This window comes from Macrobrachium nipponense, chromosome 7, assembly GCF_015104395.2.
Source record: "Macrobrachium nipponense isolate FS-2020 chromosome 7, ASM1510439v2, whole genome shotgun sequence".
Lineage (NCBI taxonomy): Eukaryota > Metazoa > Arthropoda > Malacostraca > Decapoda > Palaemonidae > Macrobrachium > Macrobrachium nipponense.
In genome coordinates this window covers 93814324-93836357 of record NC_061109.1, presented here as the reverse complement: position 1 = coordinate 93836357, position 22034 = coordinate 93814324, and the positions used below count along the sequence as shown (strand labels likewise).

The 22034-nt window shown below is 40.0% G+C and overlaps 1 protein-coding gene across 1 annotated transcript in view; it reads left to right on the top strand.

The window, feature by feature from the left end:
* Positions 1 to 22034, top strand: part of LOC135217163 (mitogen-activated protein kinase 1-like) — a 101948-nt gene that overhangs the window by 44040 nt on the left and 35874 nt on the right. The window contains exon 4 of the mRNA XM_064252882.1: positions 17251 to 17385. Coding sequence (XP_064108952.1) covers positions 17251 to 17385 — 135 coding nt within the window. The remainder of the gene's footprint in view (positions 1 to 17250; positions 17386 to 22034) is intronic.

The following is a 22034-nucleotide window of genomic DNA, read 5'->3' as shown; positions in this document are numbered from 1 at the left end:
TTTTCATATATAAAAAACTATGAAATGCCTAATATGAAACGGAGCAAATTTTCCGAGAATGCGATGTACGCATTTCGGAGATTTATGGCGGAGAATCCGCGCGCGGAGGGAAGGAAAGTTTTTTTCATAAATTCACCATAAATCGAAATATTGTGCTAGCGACTTCCAATTTGTTGAAAAATGAAGGTAAATGATTGAATATTACTAAAATATAAGCGTTTTAGCTTACAATTGCGTTCTTCGACCATTTCGGTAGAGTCAAAGTTGACCGAACATGGTTTTTTTTCTATTTATCGTGATTTATATGCAAATATTTCAAAAATGAGAAAAGCTACAACCTTCAATTATTTTTCGTTGTATTCTACATGAAATTGCGCACATTTCCATATATAAAACTTTATGTAACGGCTAATTTAAAATGGTGCAAACATTACCACAATCGCACATATGATTTTTTCGGAAGAGTTACCGCACGGACGTAAGGAAAATGTTATTTTTTTCATAAATTCACCATAAATCGAAATATTGTGCTAGAGACTTCCAATTTGTTACAAAATTAAGGTAAATGATTGAATATTACTAAAATATAAGAGTTTTAGCTTACAATTGCGTTTTTCGACCATTTCGGTAGAGTCAAAATTGACCGAAGGTTGAAAATTTGTCACTTATCATTTTTTATATGAAAATATTTCAAAACTGATAAAAGCTACAACCATGGGTTGTTTTTAGTTGTATTGTGCATGAAAATGCGCACATTTCCATATATAAAACTTTATGTAATGGCTAATTTTAAAATGGTGCAAACATTACCACCACAATCACATGTATGATTTTTTTCGGAAGAGTTACCGCGTGGACGTAGGGAAAAAGTTTTTTCATAAATTCACCATAAATCGAAATATTGTGCTAGAGACTTCCAATTTGTTTCAAAATTAAGGTAAATAGTTTAATATTACTAAAATATAAGCGTTTTAGCTTACAATTGCGTTTTCATACATTCAACTTCCCTGTCAGATATATACTTAGCTATAGACTCCGTCGTCCCCGATAGAAATTCGAATTTCGTGGCACATGCTACAGGTAGGTAGGTCAGGTGATCTACCGTCCCGCCGCTGGGTGGCAGGAATAGGAACCATTACTTCTAGAACCAGATTTTCTCTATCGGTTTGAATGTAAACATACGTTTGCGGTTCCTCCTGATTTGATTTTCGTGTTTCATCGCCATCGATCTTCTGGGCTGTTTTTTGCAGGGAAGTACTGGGTCTTTGGTTCAGCATATGCTTTTATTAACTTTTTAATGAATTTCGCTTCGAAATTTTGAAGAAAATTTTAAGTGAAACTACCGAAATTATCGGTAGACACTCACATAGTTTGCAATAAAGGGAATTGTTAATATTTATTCATTATTACATGTAATAAAGGTTACAACTTTATTGAGGAAATATTAAACTCTAATTTACTAATTTAGGAAGTCAGAAAAGCATATAACTAGATACGCTTACTTTAGAAGCTTTAATAGCGTTTGTGCTAACGAGCAGTTAGAGTATTAGCAGTACTAGTAGTTGTTGCATCCTCATCACCTTCTTACTCCACAGAAACTACAAATTTATATATGAAAATTTGAAGATAATGGATGTAGCTCAAAATGCGAGCTCTTTAAAGGTAAGAAGTGAATATAGTGTTCCCCATTGAAGTGGAGGGTGCGTCTGATCGGCTCTGTCTCGCTCCCAGGTCTAGACCTCTTCCAAACTCACAAGCCCAGAGGAGAAGGAATGTCGAAAGCCGCACGGAGGTTTCAGAGAATCCCCACCGATCAGGCGTCCCCTTGGCAGACTCTGTAGAACGTCCCAGACTGCCAAGTTCGCCATTGGAAAAGCGTCCTAAAATATGGAGGGTGCGTGCGTTCCGATCGGCTCTGTCTCGCTCTCTAGGCCTAGACTCCCTTCCAAGTCTCACAAAGCCCAGAAGAGGAAGAAGGAATGTCGAACAAAGCCTTTAAGGAGGTTTCCCCACAGGAATCCCCCACCGGGTCGGGCCGTCCCCTCGGCAGGATCTGTAGTAGCAGTCCCAGGACTGCCAAGGATAGGCCGTTGGAGGAAAGGCCATCCTAAAACAGTGTTTTTTTTCCGTTTCATCAACCGAGTCTTCATAAAATCCTCCTTCCCCTATAAATCGGATACGCGGAGAAAGAAGAACGACGGCTATGAAAGATCCTAGGCAGAAAGGCATAACAGTAGATATCTTTCGTTAATAAGAAGTTTTGAAAAAGGATCCTCCCAGGTTGAAAGGATCCCGCTTCTTTCCTTTCCTGTTTAAGAACAAATTCCCGTTCCGAATAGGAAAAGTCTTTAGGACAGCATCGGACAAAAGGCGGCGGCCCCCAGGCGCCAAATCGCCGACAAGGCGAGAGGATTTAAAGAGGGCGGCTGAAATGAGGCACAAAGCGCCTGAAGGCGCCTTGGAAACGAGGCCGCAAAAGCCTTCCTTTGTAGCCGCCTGAAATGAGGCGCGAAGCGCCTTAAAGCGCCTCCTGAACCTCCTGAAATAATTGGCCAAAGTTTAAGGCCTTGGAAACCTCTGGAAGTCGCCTGAAACGAGGCATTAAAGTCGCCTGAAGCGCCTGAGACTGAGGTTGGGCAAGCGCCCTGAAGCTATAAAAACCAAGGGATCTCGCCATCGGAGCATGGAGTTAGAGCCCTGAATTCTGCGAAAAGTGGAAAAGACATTCGAGGCCCTTCTCCTGATAAGGATGGAGTTGTCGCACAGGCGGCCGTTCGCCCTTTCTCAGGGATAGTCTTAATGCAAGTAAAGGCTTTAAGAGGCAAGATCGGCTTTTTTTCCCTGGCCGGGACTCAAAGGATCGTCGCACAGGGGGGCGGCCGTAGCCCTTGTCAGGTTTAGAATCGGTACTGCTAAAAAGCTCTGTTCACCTTCGACGAAAGCAGGCGGCATCTCCTCCGGTTGCTTCATTCTTCTCCCAACTTGATGGACAGGAAAATGGAAGAATAAGGATCGGCAATTGGAAAAGCCAAATAAGGGGGCAGGTCTCAGTTTATTTAAAGACCTTAGCGGACCTTTTTTATTGGAAAAAATTTCAAGTTCATTACTAATAAGCACTATATTAAAAGTCTTCCCCCTTTCTAAAATAATTGCAACAACCATTTACAGAAAGAGCGGCAATGCATTTTGTCAAAATTGAACAAGATTCGGTACGAAGCTCTGCATTCATTGATTAGAGGCTTCCACCAGAATAATAGATGGCGGAATAGAATACCGGCCTTAATATCCAAGAAGGAAATAAAAATTTGAGGGATTTTATTCGTTCGATCCTTAGAGTTTTCATTGCGATTCTCTTTCGACTATAATACTAATTAGTGGTTTTACTTGACGGAAAAAGAAAACGAAGAGTGGGCAAGATTTCCAAATTACACAATACATACCATGCATCGGAGAGGAAAGAATGATCTAGTAGGAAAGCTTGGGTGTTATACGACTACTGAATGACAAAGTCATCAATACGCATACCATGTTGCCTTTGTGGGTTCGCTTACGGAATTATCTATTATCCTTACAGGATTTTTCCCTGGTAAGGGACTTCCGCTTAAAAGTTTGTTAGCGACAATAGAAAACCTAACTCAGCTTTCGGTAATTTAAACAAAGGTTGTTTGGCTTTAAATTTGCATTATTTGAGAAGCTTCCTTAGGGCTCGAAGAATAATGTTTTATTATATTCCTTCATTGAATGAAGTAACTGGCAACTCAATATGAATGCAGCCAGGCAGCGAGCGAGATGCCGGGCTGTCATTGTAAGGCCAATACAGTACCATCCAGTTCTCGGTCATGAGCAGTTGGTTACATCTCTCTCTCTCCAACGGAATCGAATGGTCAACTGTATATTCCCCCTACAATCATGGACTTAGTCTCGAATGGAGGGGATAGTTAAGCTAACATAAATAAAATATTGTCTGCCTTTTGCTAAGAAGCTTTCAATAAGAAAGATATTATAACTTTTCAATGCTGTTTACCGTAGGTAACATTATTAAAGGATTCTAACGAAGCAGAACATTATATTATATAATGCTCTCATGCTTACGAAAGCATGGCTTATTAGAATACATGCTTAGTGAAAAGATGGATGTAGTAGAGAATTCACTTTAAGACTACGGTATGGTCAAGTCTTTCGAGAAACGCACACAACCTTTTTAGAATCGGATATTGCTCAAGAGAAGATGGATGAGTGGGATGGGAAACATTCTCTTCGTGGCAGAAATGGTTTCCCTGGATGGACTATACTACGTATATAAGAGTTTTTTCCTAAGAACGGAATTAACATGTGTAAGGATGTCGGGTACCATAAAGGCACAGATGTTCTGGCACATAACATAAAGAGAATTAGAAGAAAGCGCCAGAAGCGCCAACCTGGCGCAATGCGCCAGAAGCGCCAGCCTGGCGTAATGAGCCAAGAGCACCATCCAAGATATTTTCTCGTTTTAGCGAGTTATTAACCTAAGAGTCTAGTAGCCTCTCAGACAGCACGCTCGGTAACGGCAAGATTTGTTCCTGATTTCGTTACCCATTTAATCACTTAGGCCAATTCCACGACTCTCTCATATCGCAAAGAGCATTGAGAATCTCTTTTTTCGCTCCTGTTCGCGTTAACAAAGAGAACCTATTTGGAAAAAGAGGTTCGATGCAAGATTTTGCATGTCCGTGAGAACCTTCTCGATCGACGATAATAACTGTTAACGTATGTCTGACATTTATTGCAAAGAGTTGTGAGAACCTGCGAAAAGTCTTCTTCATAGATCTCTTAGCAAGGTAGAAGATGAACAGGCTTCCTGTAGACTGCTTCCTTTTCCTCGAACCAAGAGAGGTAGCAATATACGCCATCTTTATTTTATAGAAAGGGGAATAAACTTTAGTCTTTTTTCCCCTAAATATAAATTCTTTACAGAATTTAAGATAAAGGGCGTCAAAGAAAGAGAGGATAATACTTTATGCCTCATTTTAGCCTTAGAGAGGTTGGATTCACAGAGGTCACGTTCTTCTCACAGCATGTTTTGGAAGTCTTTTCCAAGACAGTGAATATTCTATCAGCATCTATTATAAATGGACCTTAACAACCTCTCCACTCTGAGTCAGTCTGCGTGCGGATTGACCAGAAGTGGACATGAATGAGAGGATTTTTCAAGGTGAATGACAATAGTCATGGCCAGGACATAGAATTGCTGCAGATCGTTTTTGATGGAAGAGGAAACTGTCCTTTTCCGATACCTCTGTGAACCACATATAGGTTTTTTCTTCCATTTCAGAGGGAAGAATCACATATATCTGCTATCAAAGAGCGCAGTAAAAGGCTATACTCTGTCTATACAAGGAGAATTAGAGATAGCAGAGGATTAAGATCTTCGGGATCTTATACGATACCTCAATACGACAAGAGTAGGATATCATGTACTTCGAATGGGATCTTTTGTGGCCTCAGATTCCGTGTTCCGACAAGATGGAACTGCTCCTCATCAAACTTCTTTGAGAAATTTTATGAGGGAATTCTTTGTTTTCTCTTGGCCCTTAACTACCAAGAAGACAAGTGAATTTTTTGTGCATTGGAATCTTGCATCAGATTTAATGGAGACTCGGCAATGGGTTCTTGCCAGCATAGTATGTCTGGCAAAAGAACTAAAACCCTCTATTCCTGACTCAACGATTTCAGATAGAAGTTTCGTTGCCCAGGCAGGGTACTTACGTTTTCACCTACATAAGAAGAGATGGTTTAAACGTTTTGCCTACAAAGTCTTTGGGATGCGATGAGGGCTTGAAATGCTTCCCAGAAGGTATTCAAAGAGATAGAATGAAGAGCTAGAAACCAGGAATCCTCCCAATTTCAGCTTGGAGTCTCCTTCGACTTCCAAGCCCTTTCCCTTCCTTCGGACAAGGATAGGGAAGATTCTGCAATGAGGAACTTCATCAGCAAGGGAAGGATTCAAGAAGGATCCTCCTCGGAGGAAGACACTTATCTCTCGTACTGTTAGATGTCCTATCGTCTAATGGATGTAGTTTACTACAATCACCTCCCCTTGCTGGAGAGGCCAGAAGCTCAAGGTGGAAGAATTTCTTCCACCCTTCTCCAATCTCCTGATAAACCATTGTGGAGATTCAGGACTTTCGGACAATGTAGCGCCAACCAGGTGCCAAATGCCAAAACAGGCGTAAAAAACGCCAGAGGCAGACAGTTTCAAGGAACAGTCATTGTCTGATGAAGAGAAAGAGGGGGCCTCCAACCTAGCGCAGATGCGCTAGAGGCGAACAAATCGGACAGATAAGAGAGTCCGATGTGGGCATCGCCAGACATCCTCGAGAGACTACCAAGCTCGAAGCTCCAGCAAGTGGAGAGGAGTCAGCCAGGCGCCGGGCGCCAAATAGTGCCAGTCTGGAGCCAGGCGCGAAGCTACTTCCAGGCGCGAGGCGCCAGCCATGAGTCAGGCGAAAAGCGCCTTCCAGGAGCTAGGTGCCAACCAAGTGTCAGGCAGGCGCGAGGCGCCAGCCAGGCTCTAGGCTTCATCCAGAAAAGATCCATTTCAAAGGAAGCCCTGGTCTTCTTTGATATAAGTGTGATCGCTAAAGCACTTCATGAATAACTTGATGATTCCTTCAAACAGCTGAGAATTAAAAGCGCTTGAAGTGCGAGCTTTTATGAATTCTTGTTCGTTACATAACAATATGTCGTGAAGGACATATTAGCTGTAACTTACGGGAGATGCAACTTTGTGTTGACTTCCCTTTGCACGAAGGAGGTCAAGTTGACCTCCGAGAGATCCTTCTCTCTTGGTTTTACGTGTCTACGGATACGTTGCTGGGATAGGGAGCCGACACTGATCCTTAACTAAGTGAGTTAATTTTTATGTTAACATAATTTTTCTTTGGTTTGTTTGAAAGGAGTTTGGGGATTGCTCTAACTAAGCACAAACCCTCGTGTTAGGATCAGGTGATCGGGATCGGTGTTGTGCTCCTTAATTATGCCCCTAGGCATAGGTGTATTGTCATGTAAGTGGATAAGACCCCATTGGCAAATGACCATTAGATTCTGTCGAGTAAGTGGATAAGACCCCATTGACAGATCTACAAGAACTCTTAGCCATAGGTCACATCCTCGCTGAGGCTCTTGAGACTAAGCAGACTACTAGCAATAGCTAGGAAGTCGACCCTTCGTCTAAACACATAGGAACCAAGGTTTTATTTATTTATTATCTACAACATATGTTGTTTACCTGTCTAATCAGTAATTAGCTGTCTCTTACCCTCCGCCAAAGGTGCCAATCAGCTAAGTATATATCTGACAGGGAAGTTGAATGTATGAGAATGATATTGTTATTGTACAATAAAGTTTCATACATACTTACCTGGCAGATATATACGATTGAATGGCCCACCCAGCCTCCCCTCAGGAGACAGGTGGAAGAGAAAATCTGGTTCTAGAAGGTAATGGTTCCTATTCCTGCCACCCAGCGGAGGGACGGTAGATCACCTGACCTACCTACCTGTAGCGTGTGCCACGAAATTCGAATTTCTATCGGGGACGACGGAGTCTATAGCTAAGTATATATCTGCCAGGTAAGTATGTATGAAACTTTATTGTACAATAACAATATCATTTTTCGACCATTTCGGTAGAGTCAAAGTTGACCGAAGGTTGAAATTTTGGTACTTATCGTTATCTATATGGAAATATTTCAAAACTGATAAAAGCTACAATCATGAGTATTTTATTGTTGTATTCTAAATGAAATTGCACACATTTTCATATATAATACTTCATGTAACGGATAATTTAAAACAGTGCAAAAATTATGTCAAAGTGACGAAATAATTTTTGAGATGTGTCACTGATACTTTTTAGTGCGATAAGAAAGAAATTCGCGCTTGCGCGCCTGCGTAACGATTGTAAACAAAACAACGCCTTGATCCGTGAACTCCCAGCATCCCCCAAGGCGCGTGATTCAAAAGTTTTCGGCTGGTAGGCCTATAAGTATTTTTCAGCGAATTTAAAAAAAAACTTTTTTGAGTCGAAGTATGGTACGTCCTCCATTCGGCGTTTAAGGGTTAACATATACATATTTGTTCATGGTTAGGGGTGTGATAAATGGAACAAATATTTAAGTCTCAATGGCTGATAATTTAATTCATAAAGAAAGATTGTCCTCGTGCACTTTTGGCAAACCATGCCAGTAGCTGGGCTCTGATGGAAGACTATACTGTAATACCTCTAGTAGTAAAACAGCCAGAACTGCTTAATTTGCAAACTATTATGTTTATCTTGTCTTTCAATTGAACAATTTACTTAAAAAAGGATATTTCTCCTGAAATTTGCTGCTGTTACTGAAAGCTAATTTTTTCATAATCAGTTTTGTTAATAAAATTTCATTTTGTTTTCAGTAAAAGCCCCGAACTTACGCAATTCGATTTGCGCGAATTCACAATAGCGCGAACCTTTCATCGGAACCTAACTAATTATCATACACGAGTTCTTCACAATAGTGCGAACATTTGTGAACCCTCCAGAAGCACTGCAAAACCCTGCAAAAGTATTTGTTTCATTTACGTATTATGCTAATTTTTTAATTGTTCATGTACAAAACAAACCTTCGGTCTTAACATCAGGATAATACTAGTGCCAAGCTGGAGACCGGTAGAATTAATAAAAAAAAAAAACTTGTGAGATCCAGGGACTATTGGCATCTGTACCAGGTCACGGGGTATTGTAGTTCCCAGAATGCCCTCGGCATCCCGTGACCTATCAGTTACTTTCCTACTGCCTTTAAGATAGGACGTGATTACTTTCTATCTGTTTATAGCCGGTTTAGTTTGCCCGTTTTTATTCATATTTTCCTTCTTTCTCTCTCTGTGTGATCTCAGTGTTGGTGTGATCTGCTAGGAGTGTGTACGTTGTGAGATATGGAGAATTTTGCTTCACAAAGGGAAATTTCTTCAGGATTGCAAGAGACAAAGGAAATGCCCTGGAGTGAGTGGGTTTCCTTGTTCAAGATTTTTAACATCAGTGTCTACAGATCCACATCCAACATGTAGTAGCTGCAGAGAAAACATATGTACTATTACTAATCCTTGTTCAGTTTGTCGTGGTTGGTTGGTGGAACAATGGATGAAGTTTTATGGGGAAGGCTGGTACAAAAGAAATTAGACAATGCCATCTTTGGATGACCAAGCGTCATCGGCTTCTTTTGTATCGGCAATACATCAGACTGCTCCATGTGTTTCGTCACCTGCTTTTGATGTTTCCTATACCCCTTCAGTTTCTTCTAGTGATTCGATATTGGAAACTCCAGGAGGGGTTTTGGGTAATTTTATGCATAATTACGCTCCGTCATTCCCAGCAGGGAGAGAGGGAGCATCGCCATCTTTGTCCCAGATTTCAGCCCCCGATGCGCAGAGAATGGAAGGAACATGGTCAGCATTAAGCCTACCGAGTGTACCAACCTTGGAGGGGTTGCTTTCTCACTATATGGTGTCATGTTTCCACCCGGGCCCGCCAATAGTGAATGTTATGCATCCCCCTGACCTGCAATTTATGGGAACAAATGCTACGGCACCGACAACAACATTGATGTTTCTGGCGATGCAGAACTTTGGAATCAGTTTTGCAGCACACACAGGGATTCCAGCAGTAGCCGTTCAATCTCTCCCTACAAGCGTGGTGACATCACAACCGACGTCGCACACAGGCATGGCTGACGCCATGACATCACAGCCTACTGCTTCTCTCTCCGTTGCCTCCGGAGATGAATACACTTTCTGACTCATTGGTACACTTAGTCATGAAGAAATTACAAGCTCTAGAGGACAAAATAGATAAGAAAGACAAAAAGACAAAGATGTGAATTGTTGTCGTCTTTGTCTTCTTCCTCTAATTTGGTGTCATTGCAAAATTCAGTGACGTCACTGCGTGTACCAGTCAAACGGAGGATACAGGACTTCATGACTGATCCTCGTGCCAAGAGGAGAAGAGTAAATTCTTCATCATCTTCAAGCCAGGACTGTCACATCCCTGTCAGCAACAAAGTGAAGAAGACATTGGCTGGTAAAGTTAACGCTAACGGCCAGTCATTTACAGGCGTCCGAATGGGCGAAAGCATTGACTGCCGCAGGAATGGGGACCCCTGCGGAGATGCCAATGGTGAGGACAAAGCGTTTAGGAGAGACTCCACTGCTGTTGGGGAAATCAACAGTGAGTGGGCAGCATTCAACGAAGAATGGAGAACGTGTACCAGTTTCCCCTGTAAGACCTTTTAAAATAAGAAGGAAGGAGGAGAAAGCTCCCATTAAAAGTTCAAATAATAAAGAGTTGGTAACCCCTCCTGGTACACTGATGGAAGGCGTTGTTTGCCCCGATGAGAGATCATGGTCAACTTCCCTGACGGCCGTCGGAGATGATAGTCCAATGACCTTGAATAATGTTCATAGAGATAGAGAGGAAATTAGCTCAGTTTCGAAAGAACCATAATCTTAGAGGAATAGATGGAGTTCTTGCTCTAGATCTGCGAGCATAGAAGCAGTTAGGCGGTCACGTTCTCGTACTGACTATTCAAGATCAAGCCAACATCGGCCGTCAAAGATCTAAGATGCCGCAGTCGTAGGGTCGGACGGCCATGACGCACCCGAACGTTTGTCAGAGGATAGAAGTGAACTAGCTTCTCCTGCAGCTGAACACAATACATTGGAACTGGAGGAAGGAGAAAACTAGGAGTTTCTGCCTTTTTATGTGGAGGTGGTTTATTTGATTTGTCAATTCAGTAACCTTTCGAGGAGTCCGGAGACACCTGCCAGTATACTTCCTCCGGGAATCAATATAGTATTTGGACTGGAAAAGGATGCGAAGGTGTCGTAAGAATTACCTTGCTCAAGTCATGCGGTGTCAGTTTTACAGAGTGTCGATGCACAGATTTTTGGAAGGGATAATTCGTTAAGATCAAATAGATCATTGAAGTTTATTCCCCCGCCATGGATGAAACATAGGAAATATTATGCGAAACCTATGGTTCCTTTGCTATCAAGACAATTAGCCTAGATGTGGTAAGGTTAAAGCCTGGATTAACCTTGGATCAAGTTAAAATGGAATGCTCGTCAATGACTTGTCAGGAGGCTGCTACATTGGAAGGAACGGCTTCTTCTATCTTTCAGACTGCTTCTTGGTTAACCTTTGGTCAACAGCAGTAGCAAAAATTGCATCCTCAGAAGCAGCAAGAAAATTAGTGGATGAGACGATGTTTTTCAGATTGCTTCAATCAGGTTCCAAAGCGATTGCGTACTTGAATTTGAGTGCCAATGTATGGGATAATATCCTGTTGATGAGGAGAGATGCAGCATTGGCTAGATTAAGCCGCACTATTGACTTGGATTCCCTATTAGCACTAGAATATAAGAGTTTTAGCTTACAATTGCGTTTTTCAACCATTTCGGTGGAGTCAAAGTTGACCGAAGGTTGAAGTTTTGGCACTTATCGTTATTTATATGAAAATATTTCAAAACTAATAAAAGCTACAACCATGAGTTGTTTTTAGTTGCATTCTACATGAAATTGCGCACATTTTCATATATAATACTCCATGTAATGGCTAATATAAAATGGTGCAAAAATTGTCAAAGTGACAAAATAATTTCTGAGATGTGTCACTGATGCTTTTTAGTGTGAGAAGAAAGAAATTCGCACTTGCGCGCCTGGGTAGCGATTGTAAACAAAACAACGCCTTGATCCGTGAGCTCCCAGCATCCCCCAAGGCGCGTGATTCAAAAGTTTTCGCCTAGTACCATACGTTGGTTCGGCACCCAAAACACAGTTTTCGTCGACGTTTAATACATCCAATTGGCGTTAAAGGGTTAACCCTTAAACGCCGAAGTGGTATTTTAAAAATTGTCTCCCATATGCCGGCGGCGTTCGCGAGTGAGCCCCGAAGCAGAAAAAATGTTTTTTTCAAAAAATCACAGCTCACTTAATTTTCAAGATTAAGAGTTCATTTTTGGCTCCTTTTTTTGTCATTGCCTGAAGTTTAGTATGCAACCATCAGAAATGAAAAAAAAATATCATTATCATATATAAATGTTGGGATATATGACAGCGTGAAAAAAAATTCATATATAATTGTATACAAATCGTGCTGTTAGTAAAACTCTTAAAGCTAACGAGTTCATTTTTTTTCATTGTATTGTACACTAAATTGCAATCATTTTGGTATATAGCACATTGTAAAATGATCAAGGCAACACAGAAAATATTATCACAAAATGATGCATGAATTCGTAACGTGTGGACGTAAAAAAAAGCTGTTTTAAAAAATTCACCATAAATCGAAATATTGTGCTAGAGACTTCCCATTTGTTGCAAAATGAAGGTAATTGATTGAATATTACTAGATTGTAAGTGTTGTAGCTTACAATTGCAGTTTTTTACCATTTCTGTCTAGTTAAAGTTGACCGAAGGACGAATTTTTTCTATTTATCGTTATTTATATGAAAATATTTCAAAACTGATAAAAGCTATAACCATAGGTTCTTTTTTGTTGTATTCTACATGAAATTGCGCACATTTTCATATATAAAACTTTATGTAACGGCTAATTTAAAATGGTGCAAACATTATGACAATCGGACGAAAAAATGTTTGATTTTTTCGGAAGAGTTACCGCGCGGACGTAAGGAAAAAGGTTATTTCATAAATTCACCATAAATCGAAATATTGTGCTAGAGACTTCCAATTTGTTGCAAAATAAATGTAAATGATTGAATATTACTAGAATGTAATAGTTTTAGCTTATAATTGCGTTTTACGACCATTTCGGTCGAGTCAAAGTTGACCGAAGGTTGAAAATTTGGCACTTATCGTTATTTATATGAAAATATTTCAAAAATGATTAAAGCTACAACCATGGGTTGTTTATTGTTGTATTCTACATGAAATTGCGCACATTTTCATATATAAAACTTTATGTAACGGCTAATTTAAAATGGTGCAAACATTACGACAATCGGACGAACAGTTTCTGATTTTTTCCGGAAGTTACCGCGCAGATATTGTGCTAGAGACTTCCAGTTTGTTGCAAAATAAAGGAAAATGATTGAATATTACTAGAATGTAAGAGTTTTAGCTTACAATTGCGTTTTTTGACCATTTCGGTCGAGTCAAAGTTGACCGAATGTTGATATTTTGGCACATCGTTATTTATATGAATATATTTCAAACTAATAAAAGCTACAACTATGGGTTGTTTTTAGTTGTATTCTACTTGAAATTGCGCACATTTGCATATATAAAACTTTATGTAACGGCTAATTTAAAATGGTGCAAACATTACGACAATCGGATGAAAAAATTTATGATTTTTTCGGAAGAGTTACAGAGGACAAGGAAAACTTTTTTTTTTTTTTTTTTTTTTTTTTTTTTTCTCCATAAATTCACCATAAATCGAAATATTGTGCTTGAGTCTTCCAATTTGTTGCAAAATGAAGGTAAATGATTGAATATTACTAGAATATAAGAGGTTTAGCTTACAATTGCGTTTTTCAACCATTTCGGTAGAGTCAAAGTTGACCAAAGGTTGAAATTTTGGCACTTATCGTTATTTACATGAAAATATTTCAAAACTGATAAAAGCTACAACCATGAGTTGTTTTTTGTTGTATTCTACATGAAATTGCGCACATTTTCATATATAATACTCCATGTAACGGCTAATATAAAATGGTGCAAAAATTGTCAAAGTGACGAAATAATTTCTGAGATGTGTCGCTGACACTTTTTAGTGCAAGAAGAAAGAAATTCGCACTTATGCGCCTGCGTAACGAATGTAAACAAAACAACGCCTTGATCCGTGAGCTCCCAGCATCCCCCAAGGCGCGTGATTCAAAAGTTTTCGGCTGGTAGGCCTATAACTATTTTTCCGTGAATTTAAAAAAAAAATTTCTCATATCGACATACCATACGTCCAATCAGCACCCAACAGACAATTTATATCTGTTTAATACGTCCAATCGGTGTTTTAAAGGGCTAATGAACATCCTTGGCTTCCAGAAGCTCCATCCACCTCCAGAATTCCTAACTTGCCTGGTAAGGTATACCTCCTACATATCCGCCCCAATACCATGCCCACCACTGCCAAAGGGCCTAAGGTACTGCAGTTGCTAAACATTTCCACTTCTTTTAAGAAGAATTATGCTAAGACCGTTATGCACCTCAAGTACATTTGTCACTTTTAGAATGGAGGAGAGCGAGAGGTTATGTTTGATGGCTTATGACATAACCACAGTTCTAATAATGTCATGAGCTCTAATCTTGAAAATTGGAAAAAGTTCTTCACCAATTTGAAGTGCGCTTATCTTATTAAGATCTTTATGAAAAAAAAGAGGGAATTCTTCTTTAAGGGGGCCGGCCAGCACCCCTATACGTATAGGGTGTATAGGGTGAAAAATGTACACATGACAAAATTCATGGAGCTTCGTATGGCAATGGAGAATGCACATACGAAATATTTTGTCAATATTTCGTATGGGTAATTAATAAAAGTAACTCGGTAAGCCAAAAACATTGATTCATACAAGAAAATTCAATATTTCTTCTGTTATCGTAAATTTTGATAATTGTTGTCAAACTATTGTGAGCAATGGCATCTGTAGAGATTCCATGATTTGCAAGACAGGAAGTTCGTAAGTTACCACCCTTCAGTGCGAGCAGAAACATTATAGAAGGTGCAAGTTTGAGTTTCACCTCTGACATTCACTTCCTTTTACATTAGTTTTTCTTTGTTTCAGCAAGAATTTCCTCATGCCAAAGAGGAAAAGACTAACAAAACATCTCTCTTAGATAAAGAAGATGATGATTTGCTCTTAATTAGAGTTCAGAAGATCATAATATCGGCGATATTGCGTAGTTAGTGGAGAAAGAGAGAGGGCTGCGTAGGAAGGAGCACCCTGTATTTCCTGACGCACAGGATAAATAACATAGTTTTAGTTTATTACTACCCAAAAAGGAATATAAAATTCATAATAATCATGATTTATTAACATTGTCTTTATATAGAGTACATGTTAGAGTTTCACCTCTGAAATTCGCTTGCTTTTACATCTGTTTTTCTTTGTTTCGTCAAGAATTTCATCATGTCAAAGAGGAAAAGACAGGGAAAATATCTCGCTAACATACAGAAGAAGAAAATTTGCTCTAATAAGCCGAGTTAATGAAGGGGAGAGAGAGTGTTGCGTAGGAAGGAATGCCCCGTCTCGCCTGACGCAGTGCGCCAGGCTACGATCTATGAGCAAGAGGATCTTCACTTATGATTAAATTCTGATAAATAACATAGTTTTGGTTTCTTAATACCCAAAAAGGAATATAAAATAAACAATAATTGTAAAATTACAATGAAAAACAAACACCCATATACCTCAAAACTATTCTATTGACCTTCAAATTCTATCTTCTCCCTTAGTTTTAAAGCTTTAACATTGAAATTTGGTATATAACTTAGAAAGACATCATAGAACAATCAAATCGAGCCACTTTTTTTTTTTTTTTTTTTTTTTTTTTTTTTTTTTTTCTTCCTTTGTGTGTGTGTGTGTGTGTGTGTGTGTGTGATTCATAGGGTTTATATTCTTACCATAATGAAAAAATCCATATCTAGCAAAATAAATTACTTTTAGAGAAAAAAAAAAAAATTGGTTGGAGGTCTACATTAGGTGTATATAAGGTAGTAATCCCAGGTGTTAATATTAAGTATCAAGGGAGGAGAGAATTTGAAAAATTGTTATTTTTGGGATAAATCTCCCTGGCGTCACAAAACTGAAGGTCAGAGGCAAAAATTATATGTGTTTTGGACATGTCCCAAGCCAACTTACTACGTAAGTGGTAGAATGTCAAAGTCCTGTCCTTAAAAATTGGCACTAGCCGGCCGGCCCCCTTGAAGGTCGAGACGGGTCTTTAACCAAGCACCACAGATTACTACTACTCAGTTCCGTAAAGGTAAAACTTTTAAAGCCCTTACTAAGCAAAATATGCTCTCTTCGTCCTCTGTACCCAAGGCATTGCTCAGATTCCTAATATGTAAAAAAAGATGCCAGGGTTTTTTTCTACGCAAGTAAACTTAAAGTGCTGGAGCAAATTGCATCACCTTGAGTGAAACCTATCCTCTTGTCAATTGTTCGAATCTCACCGACTCTTAGCCGTTGCTAATGTTACCAAAAATAAGCTTTTATTTGTCAGGTTCTTGAAGGAAGTTAAACTTAAGTAGCCCAAAAGAAGGACCTGAAAGGCACTTACAAACCACATCATGTTCCATGACATTATCTCAGAATTCTTTTGTTTACACATGCCAAAAGATTTCAGGAGATCGGAAATGTCTTGGTTATTAGAAAGGTGGCATCCCTTTGGGGATAATGTGTACTATAAATGTTGTAAGCTTGATGAGTGAGATATCTGTCCATTTCAATCACAATAAACCCCCATGTATTTGCTGGGGATGGGTACCAGATCCCCAGCAAATAGCTAAAATCCGCGAATACTTAAAACCCCTCAAAACAAGCTTAGAACTGCCTATTTAGTTAGTTAAAACACACACACAAAAAAATGCCTATACCTGAATTTTTTAATATTTTTATCACAAAAAGTGCATTTAGTCACGAAAATGATATGAAAATAAAGTAATTTTTTTAATATTTCTTAGTGAGAAATACTGTGAATAAGATAAATTTCTGGAACTAATAGGTATATATGGTCCATAGAAATATCCGCAAATTGTGAGTCCACGAATAACGGGGTCGACTGTACTGCGCAGTACAGAGGTTTGTTACAAGTACCCTGGTGTTCACCAGTTTTGCATTGCCAGGAAACTAGTAATGAAAGCATACAGTTCATTCTTATAGACAATTTGCTGATCTTTTCATTCTCAGTATTGTGTGTAATGGTTGGGAAGATAATAAAATTCTGCTTATTCCATTGTCTGTAAGGAGGCTAATTTTCAATTAATTTTTAAAAATAATTAACTCCAGTTCTTTTCAAATATTTGTGGCTGTAAAAGTATGAATTTGTGTGGGGGAACAGTGTGAATGTTGCTTAAAGTGAATTTGGTTTATTGCAGATTCTGCTTGTGCTTTAAATCATAAGGTGTGCCTCTAAGAGTATTATATTGATTTTTTTTCATGTTTTTACTACATGGTAATGAATTGCCTTAAATGTTTACTTATTCTCTTTGTATTCCAGAAACTAAGTAATGATCATATCTGCTACTTTCTGTATCAAATTCTCCGAGGATTGAAATATATTCATTCAGCAAATGTTCTTCACCGTGATCTTAAGCCATCAAATCTCCTGCTGAACACCACCTGTGACTTGAAGGTAAATGTCATTTTCCAGTATATTCTAGATATATATATCTATATATATATATATATATATATATATATATATAGATAATATATATATATATATATATATCCAAAATTGGTTTCCATTATATTTTTAAACTGTTCAGTGATGTGTTCAAGTTCAGTCACCTCTGGTTGTTCACTGAGTTCATTATTGTAATTATTCTAGTAGTTATTATTTTTTTTCTATCACAGTCATCCTGTTCGACTGGGTGGTTTTTATAGTGTTGGGTTCTTGGTTGCATCTTACCTCCTTAGGAGTCTATCACTTTTCTTAGTATGTGCACTGATTCTAGAAGCACATTCCTCTGTATGAGTCCTAGAGCTGCTTCAGCATCAGGTTTTTCCAGGTTCCTTTTCAGGGATCTTGGGATTATGCCTAGTGTTCCTATGATTATGGGTACAATTTCCACTGGCATATCCCATATCCTTATTTTTCTTATTTTCAGGTTTTGATACTCACAAATTTTTTCCTTTCTCATCTACTGTGGTGTCCCATGGTATTACAGATACTTACAATTTTTTTTCTTTCTCATCTAATGTAGTGTCCCATGGTATTGTGACATTAATGAATGATATTTTCTTTTTGATTTTGTCAATCGTCACAACTGGTCTATTGGCATGTCGCCCTATCTGTTCTGATAACATAGTCCCAGAAGATCTTTGCCTGATCATTTTCTATCACTCCCTCAGGTTTGTGTTCATACCACTTATTACTGCAAGCTAGCTGAATCATGCCTCTGGTTCTTAGGGCCTGATCTTGCACTGCTGTTAGCATTCCTTCTGTTTCTTTCTTGAGTTCTCCCATCTGTAGCCAGTGCCATGTTTCATTGCTGACAAGTTCTTTAGTCTGTCTCATGTACTGTCTGTGCATTGGTTTGTTGTGCCACTCCTCCACTCTGTTTGTTATTCTCCTCTGTATATTTCCTGATCTTCGTCTACTTTCATCATTCCTTCCCATGCACTCCTGAGCCACTTGTCTTCACTGATTTTCAGGTATTATTATTATTATTATTATTATTATTATTATTATTATTATTATTATTATTATTATTATTGTTATTGTTTTGTTGTTATCATTGCTGTTGTGTAAGAGACTTTCTCTCACTGCAAAGTGATTGAAAATAAATACTCTCTTCACTGTGCTGATTTTGTATAGTTTTTCTATTTTATGTATGCAACTTACCAAGTAGTTACATAGCTATAGTTTCTAAAACCGTCGGTAGCTAGAATTTTTGAAATTCACCGAAGCGCTAGTTTGTTTTGGTCAGGTGATACCCCCCGCCCACTATCGGGTGAGTGAGGAACCACCACCGTCCGAAAATCAGTTGTTTCTGCCAGCTAGTACTGTTAACACAGTTTCAGAGTAGTCAGCAGAATTTTTGGAATTCTTTGCTGCCGTCGCTCATTGTTGGAGTCATTTGGTGAAGTACTCTGAATATTGGTAGTTTTGTTTTTGGTGATAGCTATTTAGAAATTGAAATAGTTTTAAATATTTTTGCACCGAATTTCACTAGTTTTGAATTGGTCTACATATTGTCAGACACTAGTTCATCTGGGATTAGGTATTGTAGTAAAGGCTGCAATACTAGGCACTAAAGCGGGTAATGATCCAAATTCCGTTTGCACAGGTTGTAGGGGACAGACTTGTATAACAGATCAAACTTGTGGGGAGTGTATTAATTGGGATCAAAGAACTTGGAAGATCATGACTAGTTACACAAACAAGTTAGAGAGAGAGAAAAAGAAAAAAGCAGCTTATAGAGCTAAAGCAAAAAGCTTAATTAGTCAGGAATTGTCTAATGATAATTTGTCTCTTTCTGAACCTTCCCCTCCACCTGTCATTCCCAGTCCTAATCTTGGCTCTCTCGCACCCGTACCCGATGCTGTGGCCAATTTAGAGGCAAGAGTCGATCAGAAATTTTCAATCATGCTCCAAGCAATGGAGAAATTAGGAGCATCTGTGAAAACCCTAATGGACAAGGTAAGTGGTGAAGTGAGTGCAAGTGCAAGTGTGGTGGAGGAGGTGGCTGTTCGGCCCACTGATTCTCCTAGGCAAAGGTCACTGTCAAACTCCCCAGAACCTGGGAGGAGGCATACTGGTAGCCCAAGGGAGATTAGTGGGGTCTCCCACGAGCAGTCGGCCCCTCAGGCGATTCTTTTGACAAATCCCAGATCACAATAGAGCGCCATTGGAAAGGCGTCTCTAAAGGAGTACCGCTGTCATCTAGTGCTTCCAGCTCTGGGGAGTCCTCTCCTAGGCGCCAGTGGCGTTTCCATGACCAGTCCCATCCATTGAAAAGGAGGGCTTGTAAGTTGTCTCCCTCTCCAGTCCCCTGTAAAAAGGCTAGCTCTTTCCGGAAAGAACAGCCTTCGTGTAGTTTTGGGACTCTCCAGAGAGATTTTCTCAGGATACGGCAGGAGAGGGACGTCATAGTGAGAGGATCACATCCTCTGAGTCGAAGTCGTCGTCAAGAAAGTCTTCCTCTGGCAGACGTTCAGAGGTGAAGAGTACGGGGAACAGTAGACTTCCGGAGATGTCTTCAGCATTGGTCGGCACCTGTAATATTGAAGAACAGGTAAGACTACCATCGGTCCCTCCTGTAATTCTCGAGACTCCTGGGAAACAGGTTCAGTGTTCGGAGTATGAGAACCTGCCAACTCCCGAGCGCCCATCAGCACCACAGTTTGCCCAGAACTTCCGCCTTTGGTGCCCGGAACTTCCGCGGCGACGCTAGAACAACCTTTGGCTCCCAAGCGTCCATTGGCGCCCAGAAATACAGTTGCAACCGAGTGCCAACTAGCGCCTGAGAATCCACGAGCACCCGAGCATCCACAGGTATATATGCAACCAAGTGCACAGAGGGACCAGTCTGAAGCGCTCGGACAGTCTATGTCATCAATTTCAGCTTCGGGCCTACCGACAGGACTTCAGGTGATTGCCACCCCCGATCCTTCTGTCAGCCATCCAGAATAAGTTCAACCTGTAGAGACCTTATCACCTATTTCTTCAGCTGAAGAAGAAGAGAAAGGAGAAGAGGAGGATAAAGAGTCTTCTCTCACTGCCTACAAAGCCTTGCTTTTTTACTTTGTAGAAAATTTTTCAGATTCATTCTCGCCAGTGACCCCCATGTCTCCAGTGTCTTCTTACATGAGGGACAACCAGGATGACTCCAGGAAATTACCGAAACTAGTGCTGTCCTTTTCGGCTCGAAGAGCGTTAAAGGAAATTAACCTTTGGCTTGAGGATAAGAGGGATCAAGGCAAGGTTAACTTCTGCTTCCCTCCGTCTCGTCTTTCAACTAGGAGACACTTGTGCTACGAAACCGGAGAAGCTCTCTCTTTGGATGTGTCTGCCTCCACCCAGGGAGACTTCTCCGCGCTTATTGACTCGGCGAGAAGATCGGCTTTCAACTCGGCCAAGATAATGTTTACAGCATCAGAATTAGACCACCTCATCAAGAATATCTTTAAGGTATTCGAAGTTTTTAGTTTTCTGGACTGGACTGGACTGTAGGAGCCTTGGGATGTAAACTTAAGAATTATTCAATTTTGAGTGAGGAAGCTTTTACAGACATTTCGGGAGTGATCTCCTGTTTAAATAAGGGGATACGAGACGGATCCACGGAACTAGCCTCTCTCTCAATGTTAGCTATCCTAAAGGAGAGAGAACTATGGTGTTCTTTTACATCCAAGGGAGTATCTTGTACCCAAAAGTCTGCCTTGTATTCGCCCTTAGATAAGAAGCACCTGTTTCCAGAAGAGACAGTAGTGCTAGTTGCCTCCGAATTGCAGAAGAAAGCAACACAGGATCTTCTCTCGCAATCCACTAAACGGACTAGAGAAAACATCCCTAGTGTATGCCCCTCGCCAGCCAGCCGAGGACAACCCTTTTGGGGTAGGGGATTCGGTAGATATTTCCCAAGATCAAGGGGCAGAACACGTTTCACCCTTAAATCTATTAAAAAATCCTCAACCAACCCCTCGACCAAGAAGTAGTGTTTCAGTCCTTCGTGCACCAGTAGGAGCGAGGCTACATCAGATTTGAGAAGAATGGGAAGCAAGAGGGGCGGAACCTTGGATCGTAAAGGTTTTAAGAGAAGGATTCAATATTCCTTTCAAGAGAAAGCCACCATTATCAGGCTCTCCGATAGCTTTAACAGCTTACTCAGAAAATTCAAAGAAGTTCGTCGCCCTTTCGGAAGAGGTTTCGTCTCTTGCAAAAGAAAGCAATAGAGTTAGTAGAGGAGCTACTAACACCAGCGTTTTACAATCGTCTGTTCGTTGTCCCCAAGTCATCGGGGGGGATGGAGACCCGTATTGGACGTAAGCACTCTGAACCTTTATGTGCAAAAGACAAAGTTCAAGATGGAGACGAATCAGTCTGTCCTTTCATCAATTCGTCAAGGGGATTGGATGATCTCCATCGATATGGAGGACACATATTTTCACATCCCAATACACCAAAACTCAAAGAGGTTTCTGTGTTTTGTCTTCAGGGACAAAATATGCCAGTTAAGAGCGCTGTGTTTGGGCTTTCGACTGCACCACAAGTGTTCACCCGAGTGCTAGCTCCCATTGCGAAATGGTTACATCTAGTCAGGATAAGGATATCCCTTT